Genomic DNA, 11,545 nt, shown 5'->3' on the forward strand with positions numbered 1-11,545 from the left:
AAGAATAAAAGACCGACTCCTGTGGCACGCAGCCGCCATAACCACCGAGCATGATGGCTTGGAAATCATACTTCCTTTTCAGATAGCTGTTACTTACACAAGGATTTTGACAAACTGAGGCACAACAGGAATGTAATCTTAAACACCAGCCTAAAATTGCCAGTAATTCCAAAACCGCTTTGCAGACAAATTTCTGTTCAAATGGTTTTCCAAAATAGGCACAAAAAGACAGGGAAACCCATCTGTTTCCCCTCACGTTGCCGTTTTTTCCTAGTTCCCCGCAGCTACAGCTACTTTTGGATTTTTGTTCACCCCACCCTCAACAGCAAAACGCACACCCGGGGCCAGTGCCACGAGAGGGCTGCGGGTCACAGCGGGAGAAAGATGCCACGCTGTTCCCTCCGCTGCTGTCTCTATCACACCTGGTGACTCTTCCGGTGTAACAATTCCACGTATTCCTGCCCGATTCTCACAGGAAATAAGATCAGCATGGCCTTGTCTTTAATTCCTGTCTTTCGTTTGCTCCCGGACTACCTGATGCTCTGCTGCGGGGCTGCTGGCCTGTCCTGAGCTGCCAGCCCCTGGGGCAGAGAGGTCGCCCCTGGTGCGGAGCTCCCTTGTAAGCCTCTCTCCCACCCGATGCATCCCTCTTTCTTTTTAACGCTTCTCTTGCAAGCACAGCAAGAGAAAAAGGAGCCTGAAAAGTCAGGCATTGCACCTTCAAATGCCAGGGGAGCAGAAAAGCTGCACCTCGCCTGTTTCTTGCTGTGCCAGCTCATCATGCCGCTGGTTGGCCGAAGGGCACAGCCGCTACAGCTGGAGAAGCCGTGACTCCCCCATTCCCGCAGCCAGAGGCACACGCTGGGCACGACCTTCGTTCTCTGGTCCTGCTGCATGGGGACCGGTGTTTCATATCAGCTCTTCGCAGGGCTCAGCATCGCGCTTCGCAATGAGATGTACGGGAAATAGGACGCTCTAACCTTAAAAGAACAAATGACAACAGAAATTAACAGATTAGGAAATATGACTAACATCTGCAGGCAGCACATGCTTCGCAAAGCTTTAGTTACAGCAACAGCAAATAAGAGACGGAAAACATTAGAGGTGAGAAGGTTCAGGAGCCAGAAGCAATCTGGCTTTTCTCAAGCAGAGCTCAGAAAGTCAGTGTAGTGTCAAACTGGTCACTAGATGTGCTTGTGAGTCACACAGTTAGACAGAACAGAGCAACTTCATGCGCGAGTAGTGCATTTTATTGTCCTTACGTAAAGCTGAATAATTTCTTATTATCAGACTACCTTATACATGTTAACAAAATTTCATGTTCCTGACAATACAAGAGCGGTTCTCCAGTGAGAGTGTATGCCCGTGGCAGAAAATCAGAGTTCAGCCAGGAATTCCCGTGTACAGACACCAAAGCATTCCTCAAATATTTATCGTTGAATATTGCAACAATTTCCATCCATAGTCAGTTCCTTACCTGCCTGTGAAGTGACATTATTTTCCATTTGAGTTTCTCTTCTTCCCATTTATTTTTCTCCCATGCTCTTCTCTCTCACTATCATCTTTCCCACATTTCGTGTTACAGCAACACATCGATCCTGTAGGTCATGTCTGTACGACAGCAGTCATCTCCTCGGTGTCGTATGTGTTTGCGAGTGAAATCATTTGTGTCTGTTGCTTTGGAGTGTGCTCCCTGAACCCCTGTCATTCCCACGCCACATCTGAGGGCCAAGCTCACAGCCTGGGAGGTGTTTCCAGCCTACGGTTCCCCGTAGCCACATCCTGCAGACTGTCCCTCTGGCCCGAGAGGTTCTGCAGCATCCCTGTCACCTACGGACTCGTGGTACCTTACTTTGCACAGTATTTCTGCTTTGCTCATGGGGTAGCTGGGGCTGGGGGTGGGGGGGTGGCATTTGTTGAAAGTCACAAGCTGTCTCAAAGACAGAGCCGGTCTGCACCCCGCTGCGGGGAGCAGCACCCTTGTTGCTAGCCCTTAAAGGAAGTCCCTGATGCTGAGTGCTCCACCCTCCAGTTCTAGCTGAGTGAAAACATCCTTCCTAACCTCTCTGTCTCCTGGGCACAGTGGTACCCCACTTCTTGCCTCACCCCACAGCCCTGGCAGCGCAGGGCCTCGGGACAGCCAAGCCATGCTGGATAGGGCTCACTCAGTCTGTACTCCCCCCACGAGATGGGGGGCATGAGGCACAGCACGAGCTCCCCGTGCCCTCCCTCCGGCTTTGCTGCTCTCCATCCTCTCACTTTTGGGAGAAGGGGTGCCCAGAGATGGGTGCATCGGGTGGGCATGCGCAGGTGCACGCAAACGTCCCTGAGGCAGGGGAGGATGGAGACATCCTCGGGGCAGCAGGTCCCCCATCAAATCAGGATCACCAGGCTCCTGCTAATAAGCAGAAGGAGTAGATGAAATCAAACGGCGCTCACCAGAATAATGCCGCCTCCTTCTTCACCAGTCCGAGTCCCGCCAGACTCCTTGCTGCTATGGAGGCTTTGGTGCAGCTGTGCCCAGATAAGAGGAGGATGGGCATGGCGCTTGTTGAACCGCCTCGGCTCCTCACAGAGGAAAAGCTTTCTGCCAAGACGCCAGCTGCGATGCCGCCCTATCCAGCTGACCCAGACTGGGGCTTTCACACCGTGAACGCTGCGACATTACTGGGACAAAACGCCCATTTCCCTGAGCAGAGGAAATCTCGATTTCCCATCTTTATTACGGGCAAGTTGAGCACTGCGGGAAGGTGTATAATCAAGGGGCTTCACTGTGTGTCGTACAGCGGACCAGCCTCTGCTAGCTGGCGCCCTTCCCTAGACCTGCAGAGCAGCCGCTGAGGCCATGCTTTCCTGGGCAAGCCACTGCATGCCCCCCTGAGCCAAGGCGAGGGGCGAAGCAGCGGGAGAAGGAGCAGAAGACGTCCGCAGGTCACTGAGGTTAAAGCAGCCAGGAAGACGCCGAGGCGGAGGGTGATGGTCACGCGGACCAGGCCCGTGCATTTCATCTCAGGTGTCTTCAAAGTCTTGCACAGCTCCAAAGAGGTGCCTGGATCTGGGGAGATTTCTAGTAAGGGTGTCCCTTGGCACAGAGCTTTCCCCGGCCTTTCAGAGCGCCTGAGACAAGGATGGCCGTGGGCAAGAGCCCTGGAGATTACAGGGAAGACCTATAGACATTCTGGATCTTCTCCGGTACAGACCAAAGGAACATGGACCCTCCAAACCGTACTTTAAAAATCAACTTACAGCACTCAAAAAAAGATGATAAAGCTAGATGCTAATCTTTACATCAATTAGGTCTCTCTATGCCTGGAGCTCATTTGCCTTGCAAATAACCTATTGTTACATGCTGGGTCCCTCCCTACTCACTTAAATGACTAACTCCACCCCAAAAAAGAAGAACTTTTGCTGAAACTGCTGGAGGAGAGACGGATCCTGCCCGTGAAACCATGGGGCCTGTCAGCTACTCATCAGAGACCTACGACTTGGTGAGTCAAGCCTGGCTTTGCTTGTTTGAGAAGGTAACGGGGAGAGCAGGTAGAGCTGGGGTGGGCTGAAAGACCTGGTTTCTCTCTGTCCGTCTTCTCACCCTCCTGTTGGCAGAGGGAGAGCTTGAGCGATTTCTTATGCCGTCGCCATCAGCCCTCGCATCCCTTAAGTCCAGACTTGACCGATGAGGGGACTGCAAGCGACGGGGCCGCACTTGCGGAGAGCCGCGTAACGTGGCTGCAGCCTTTGTGATCCAAGGGTGCCAGGTATTCCCTTGGGGACGGCTGCCTAACTACTGGGACCTCGCGCGCAGATATTCTGACGAGTGCTGAGCCCGAGTGCCGTCCTTGCACAGGGACCAAGACCACGGTCGCTGCCGAAGGGCCGGGCAGCTCACTGGGAGAGCGGGGCTGCTGCAGCCCCGTCCCACGCTGCCAGCCTGTCCCACTCCCTGTTCCCTGCTGCCCTGCTCTCTGTGCAGCCATTGACACAGCGTGGGTGTAAAACATTCGTTCTGAGTCGGGCGCTTTTTGTGCCAGCTTTCGGCGGTATAAATGACTGTGCACGCAGCGCGCAAAGCCCTGGCAATCTCATCTAGTATGTCTACATAACAGGAATACCCAAGCAAACCCAATGCTATCTCTCTGCGTGTGAAAACCCTTGGTACGATTATATCCGCTCCTACCCCTGCTTGCCTCCTCCACGGACAGGCTGCTGTAGAGTGTGCTGAAAGGGGAATAAGCAGTATATTTACAAGAGGGGAATTTTAAAGAGGGGAAGATAAATTGCAAGTACTTCTTCTAATAGGGAGCGATGACACTGTCTATTCTGCCCCATAGTTCTCTCCCCTGCGTTTGCAAGTGAAAGAGAGCAGCTGCACCTTTTGGAGTATGTTGTGCGATCCAAGGGGAAGTCCACAGTAGCACTATCATTAGCCTGGTTTTCAAACGTTGCAGCTCAGAATTTATTTTTTAATACAGTGGCTTCTCTGCAGCAGACCTCAGTTTTTGTTTGGTTTCTCTGAAGAGAGAAACGCTGGATTTCATTTTTACCAATTTTGCTGTCCCTCCTTTGTCCTATACACCAAGGAAGAGAGAGGAGGTGTGGGGGGCAAGCCCTACCCTCCTTGTTTTTTCTGATTCATCCAGTATAAAAAAAGCTTTGCGAATGGTGGCCGTTTCCTTTAGAACTTTTTTGCAGAGGACACTTCTCTCCTTGACCTCTGCTGAAGTTCAGTGGCAGCGCTAATGCTGGCTGAGAGATTAAAAAACAAACTCAAAACTTTTTCATCTCCATGCTGGTTTGTTCCTCCAGCTGAACTCTCCATTGGAAATCTGTCCCACCACCAGAAAACCAGCGAAGTTGAAGCATGCTGGCAGCCCGCCTGCAGCATGTCACACGCTATAAGCAAGCGGCTGCTTGTGGCAAAAGCGCATCGTTGTTAACACAGGGGGATTAAGCAGCACTGGGATTTGTTCTTTGTATACAATACTTTCCAGAACCTTTGCTTAGTGATTTTACCTCTGCTGTGAATTATTTTAAGTTATAAAGGAGACCCCAGGTGAAGGAGGAAACTCAACTAACTTTGGGCCTGAGTGCCAGCAGTCAGGTGCCACAGCGAGAACAGCTTTATACCTTTTCTCAGACTTCCCATGGTCAGGAGTTTGTGACACCCGTTTCCCACCTCTGCCTCCTGGGAGCTTCCCAGGTTTGGCTCCCTCCCTGGAACAGGCCACAGATCTCACACAAGCCATGCCACATTTGCTTTGGTGGTGCCGTTTGTTGCTCTCCTTATACTTGGCGCTTCTAGCAGCAACCTACCCACAGAGATTTGCAAAAAGGGCCTCGACAGTGTCCTGTCAAAGCAGCGACACAAATCTTGCCCTGTGTACTCACCAGAGAGGATCGCTTCACCAATTGAGCAAGCGTGGAAGGAAAAATGATGAGAACATTTGCACTGAAAGGGCGTTTATCTCAGTACCGCCCAGTAAGTGCAGCGAGGGCCTCACCTAAACTTTGATACCGTACGGGACCGCTTGTCTCCACAACCTTGTGGGAAAGTAACGTGCCCAAAACGGTAATCCTGTTTCTCCATAGCAAGAAAGCTCTGCCCGCTTAACGTTCCTCAGCTGCAGACTAGAGAAACAAAAACACAGATGCAGAAAGACCACCGAGGTCTCCACCAGGTCCCCTGAGGTGCCGCAGTCCAGTTTTCATTGTAACGGGACCAATGTGACTCAAGAGCCATAAAGGCACCTGCGCTATGGTAACGTGGCATTTCCACAGGCTTTGCTCTTATTTGTGGGTTTCCCTAGTTCAGCACCCGGCGAGGGGATGAGCAGAAGCTCTGTCAGTAACTTGCACTGATGTGGGCAAGTTCAGTTTTAAGGCTTTGGGAACGAAAAGTGCTTCTCCCAGCCCTGGCACGGGCTAGAAGGGAATGACTGGCATGGAAAATCCCTAATAGCGCACAAGCTGCTTCTCTTCTGCAGCCAAATGTTTTGATCGCTGGCAGTTGTGGGGAACTGAGAAAAGCAGCTGACACGCAGAGACCGGAATAACTCCGAGATGTGAGTTAGAGGGGAAAACAGATCCCTGAACAAAGAGTACACAGGAATGGTCTTCCCAGGCATGGCCTTGACCGCTCAGTTACAGAAAAAGGCACTACTTTTATCGCCCACCCCCAAACCTGGCTGCAATTGTATTGCAGGAGACCTGTACAAATGTCCCCCTGCGTGCGCACTGTTGACTTCTCCCATCCCAGATCAGGCAGCCACCCGCTTCCAGTTCTAGAAACAGGAATCACAGCAGAGTCCCCCAGAAGCCTTGGCTTGTCACATTCAGTGGATCTCCTGCAGCTCTAGTCCCTGCCCTTCCTCTCTCAGCCCGGACTCTGACCTTTCATCCTCTTGTATTTGTCTCCAACTCATCTCTGTCTGCTCCCACCCACACTCGCTGCTCTGCTCGGAGATGCACATGAGAGGACGCCTCAGACACAGCTCAGCGCACGCTTCCCCTGCCCACGGCGAGTGGCTTACAGTAAGAGCCCTACCTGCCGTCTTATCAGCAATCAGATGGTGTCTGATACTGGCGCTCAGCCTCCACACCTCCGGCTCCGAATGCAAGGTGATGCTGGAAACCGTTCAGCAGCCAAAGCTGTTGAACGCCGCACAGGCTGCCCATCCGCTGTCATCGGTAGCACTGGTGCGGCTCCAGGCAGTGCTCCGGCACTCCGGCCAGCAAACCCCGCCATTTCCCATCATTTCCTTTTTCCCTTTAAAGCTCGAACCCTCCAACCTCTCCCCAGTGAAGTTACCCAGTCCAACACATGTTCTCTTTGGGGTTTTCAGCATGGTCACCCACGTGTCCTGAGCAGCCTGGTTTGGTCGCTGTACCAAATTGCAAAGGTTTTTGGTTTGGTTTTGGTTTTTTTCGGGGACATTCAAGGATCTGGCCCTGGCCAACACATCACGGGTTGCTGTGCGTGTCGGTAACTCCTGACGCAGGGTCCAGGTAGGGACTAGGCAGGAAATATTTTCAAGCCAGGGAGAAAACAAACTGGGAGGGATTTGTAAAGGCTCTTGTCTTTAGCAGCAATCTCCAGTCTCCAGAATCATACCCTAAACCGGAAAAATAATTGTTCTCTGGCAATATGAATGCTTCTCCCCAAAAGCTTGCAGCCCCACCGTTACGTTAGGGGAAGACGGTCGCGTGCGCTTGAGGTTTTGGGCAGGAGGAGGACTCTCGACCCTGAGAGGACCGGCTCTCGCCTGTTCGGGAGGAAGCACCGTGGTATCACAGCACAGCGGCAGCACCACTGGGTGCAGACAGGGAATGGGAAACAGGACCATGGCAAGACCAAGAGTAACTCGGGTCAGACCAAAGTCTGTCTGGCTCGACGCTCTTTCTGGCAGTAGCCAAAGGTAGAGGCCCGGGGAAGAGGGCAAGAGCTGGGCAAGCTTATTCTGCACTTTCCTCAAGGGCTCACTCACCCTCCTACCGTCCCGCTCAGGGACCGCCTGAGCCAGGCTGCCTGCTCCACCTGTTCGGTAATGCTCCGTAGACTTCTTCCCCATCAACACGGGTGGGCTCCCCTCGGAGCCACGCAGATGGTTTCAGCAGCACAGCAGCTTGAGACGAGCGCTGCCGCTGCGATGTCTCCTCTTTACCCCAGACAGTCGCGTGCGGAGGCACCCAGCAGGTCGCCCAGGGAAGGCTGCCTGGGAGAGAAGAAACATCAGTCAACCTTCTCTAGCTAGGCACAACGCAGAACTCGAGGCTGGTCACAGTTTGGCAGCACATGAGGGGAGCAAAAACCCCCAAATCAGCTCTAAAACTGTTTAAAGCAGGGCTAGTATTTTTAGATGGGAACTTTGGCTGAGGAGGGAAGGAGCAGCAGGTGCAAACGGCTACAGCTGGCAGTGAAAGGTATGAAAGCAGCGAGCAGAGACTTCCGCTGTGGTTGGCACTGAAGTCTCAGCACTGGTCTCCAGAGAGGGTGTGGGTGGGGGAGCTCAGGGTAACTGCTGCCGAGCTCTTCCCAGTTGTCAGTAATTTCTCAGCTTGCCGCAAGCCGCCTGTGCCGCTCTTTTTCTGCCTGTCTGCATCCGAGCCCTTTGCTTTTGCGAATGCCCAGCTCCTGCAAGGTGCCTGAGGCCAGCCGGAGCGTGCCCGCCATCCGGGGTGCTCGTCCTGAGGGCGACTGCAGCTTTCCGGCACTCGGGACTTGCGCGCAGTCTCAGCCCGAATACAGGCTGCTCACCTGGCAAGGAGCTACAGCAGGCCAAGCACGAATCACTTCTGCGGTGGCTCTATTGCACTTTCCTTACCGGGTATCAGCCTGGGGTCTGAGCGGTGCTTTCAGATTCCCTTTCCTGCTCTGGCTGCAATTAATTCAGAACCGCAACATTTACCCACAGAACAGATTTCTCTCTCCAGCGTCCATCCCCATAGCTATGGCACCGTGGCGCCTCGGGCGTTCGTTCCTCCAGTCGCATTTGAACAGCTGCCCCACGCCTTTCTCTGAGGGTGTGGAAAGCGATCCCAAGCAGCACGGCTGCTGCTGTCCCCACCTCTGCCCCAGGCAGCTCTGAGGCCTCCGAGGAGGAGAGGCAGAAGGGGACAGGATCAGTGCACATAACTTTAGGTAGAGATGTGCTCTTCGATGAATCCCACCACCTTCATACCTGACAGCAGACAGCAGGCAGGACAGGGACAGTCGGTGTCCGAAACAGGTGGAAAGATCAGGAAAGCTGGTAGAGGAGGGTTCCGTGCTGTGTGAGAAAGCAAAAGCCACCAGCAGGTAACTCGGCAAGAACCAGAAGATGAAACGGGTTATCCGTCTGGATGCCAGAACATCCCCAAATACGCTAGTTAACCATTACAGACTGAGCAGCCCTCGCTATCAGAGATCGGGACAACCCTCTCCCCGTGCTGCTGCTGCACCTCCGGGACCTGGCACCGGAGGGGCCTCCCAGGTCATCACGCTGCAGACAGGCAACACCTCCTCCTGGCGCAGGAGGGCTGCGGGACGTGGGGATGCTCCGCTCCAGGTCTGCCAGGTGCAGCCGAGGGACTGGGCTCTCGTGTTCAGAAACTCCCCTCCGGTAACCAGACTCTCTCTGTTCCCCAGAGCCAGGTGGAGCTGAGCGGTTACTATGAAGCCGAGAACACCACCCTTTCTTTGGAGGGCTACTTTTGCTTCAACCCAGCCTCATCCGTGGTCGGCAACCAGAGAGACCCCTTCAGAAAGGTCTTCATGCCCCTCATCTATCTGCTGATGTTCGTGTTGGGGACTGTGGGCAATGCCCTGGTCCTGGTCATTTTAGAGAGGTTTAAGCGGTCTCGCACTACCACGGAAAACTTCCTCTTCCACCTCACCCTGGCCAACCTGGCACTGTTGCTCACCTTCCCCTTCAGTGTGGTGGAGAGCTTGGCCGGGTGGGTATTCGGGAAGTTCCTCTGCAAGATCCTCAGTGCTGTCCACAAGATCAATTTCTACTGCAGTAGCATGCTGCTGGGGTGCATCGCGGTGGATCGCTACCTGGCCATCGTCTATGCAATCCACACCTACCGCAAACGCAGAGCTCGCTCCATCCACCTCACCTGCATGGCTGTCTGGCTCTGCTCGCTGCTTTTGACCTTACCCGATCTCATCTTTATGGAAGTCTGGACAGACGACAGCAACCGCAGCATTTGCTATTTTCCAGAGGTTGGGATCGACGGCAACAACGTCTGGCTGGCGACCCGCTTCCTCTACCACACTGTGGGCTTCTTTGTGCCCCTGCTGGTCATGGGTTACTGCTACACGGCCATCGTCCGGGCTCTGTGTCAGTCCCAGCGCCTGCAGAGGCAAAAAGCTGTCCGCGTGGCCATCCTGGTCACAGGCGTCTTCCTGCTCTGCTGGAGCCCGTACCACATCGTCATCTTCCTGAACACGCTTACCAAGCTAGAAGCCTTCACCAAGAACTGCCTCCTGGAAGACCAGCTGGACACGGCCATCATGGTGACAGAGGCCATCGGCTTCACACACTGCTGCCTCAACCCCATCCTCTACGCCTTCATCGGAGTCAAGTTCCGTAACGACTTCTTCCGGATCCTGCAGGAGCTCGGCTGCATAAGCCAGGAGACCCTGCAGGAGATCCTGGAGGTGACGAGGAAGGGCAGTGGGATCGAGTCTGACAACACCACCTCCATCTCCACTTTCTAGTGGGAAAGGCTGCCTGCAGGGCAGAACTGGCCTGGGGCTTGCCTTCCCAGTGGCACACGTGCTGCGGCCTCAGTCCCAAGTTTCACAAGCGTCCCGACCACTTTCCTCACTCCTCAGGAAACTGAGGTCCGATAGCCACCAAACACCCAAATCCCACCAGATACCTTCCCTGGCTCCTTCTGGTTCTCATACCTGTAGAAATCTGTCTGGCAGCTGTTGGCGAACGCTGGCTGTCCGATGGTCACTCTGGCAGGACCAGATGAACCCAAGTGGGTTGAACCTGACATTTCCACCTCTCCCTCGAAAAACTGACTGCAGGCGTTCTGCGCACGGAGCCAGGCACGAGACTGGAGTGCCGGGGGCAAAGAAAAAAGCGCAGCCAAGTAAACGTGGAGTCATGTCAGTGAGCGAGGACTGAGGACAAAAACTAAGCAGGTCTCCATTTCACTGGCTCAGGTTGGTAGAGACATGCCCAAAGGAAGCAGCGGGACTCAACAGCCACGGCAGCTGGAATGAGAGATGCAGGTAGGACCGGCGGGGGATGCAGAGCTCGCTCCAATAGTGTGGGCACGCAGTGCTGGACAGCCTCTGGCTGCAATATTGCTCCTCTTGCTGTGCAACATCCCCCCCGGCCAGCCACAGCACGTTGATTTTCCCAACTTGGCTTGCGCCAGGAGGTCCTGCCACGGACTCAAAAGATTTGACTGTCGCAGATTCCTTTCCTGACATCGACTGCATCCTTTCCTGCTCACTTGGTCTGTTTTACTGCTGTTAAGAGCTCCGGTGAGTGACTGGTGAACTGAATGCCTGACTGTGCAAAAGCTTTCCTTTAAGGAAGAAAGCAGTCTGGACAGACGGCTTCTATCTTGTGCCTGAGCACAGGCGAGATGAACCACATGGCTTTGTGAGGCGGCTGTAGGTGTCACTTTTTTTTTTTTTCAGCTAGTTGTACAGCACTTTGTGGGTTCCGAGAGCAAGCAGACCCATTGCCCCAGAGTAAGGAAAAGAGCTCATTTGCATACTTTCTGTTTGTTTTTAGCGGGCCGAGAGGGAACGTAGCGTTTTGCTTTGCACCGTGCTTTCCGATATCTTTGCTCCACCTGCATCTACAGGGCTTTCAGAGGTTTAGTGCCTCCAGGTTTACACAGAACAAACCTGGGCGCTGATCTTGCCCCAAACCACGAGTATCTGGCAACTGCTCAGATCAGGGCTGCTTGATAACAATTTGGTCCAAAATAAGAGTGGCAGCTTTCAGCCCAAACAGGCTCCTGCAGCCTGCTGCTTCCTAGTAGGTCCTGTCACAGGATAACATCGCAGCACGGGCACAGCGTTGCTCCATTACATTTC

General features: G+C 53.7%; 1 protein-coding gene across 1 annotated transcript; it reads left to right on the forward strand.

Annotated features, from left to right (window-relative positions):
• Window positions 1–3,358: 3,358 nt before the first annotated feature.
• CXCR5 (C-X-C motif chemokine receptor 5) lies at window positions 3,359–11,244 on the forward strand. The gene is made up of 2 exons (XM_075521120.1): window positions 3,359–3,488; window positions 9,122–11,244. Exons 1-2 carry the CDS (start codon window positions 3,450–3,452, stop codon window positions 10,196–10,198), a joined length of 1,116 nt encoding a protein of 371 aa, XP_075377235.1. The 5' UTR covers window positions 3,359–3,449; the 3' UTR covers window positions 10,199–11,244.
• Window positions 11,245–11,545: the final 301 nt, after the last annotated feature.

Source organism: Mycteria americana, chromosome 19 (genome assembly GCF_035582795.1).
Source record: "Mycteria americana isolate JAX WOST 10 ecotype Jacksonville Zoo and Gardens chromosome 19, USCA_MyAme_1.0, whole genome shotgun sequence".
Lineage (NCBI taxonomy): Eukaryota > Metazoa > Chordata > Aves > Ciconiiformes > Ciconiidae > Mycteria > Mycteria americana.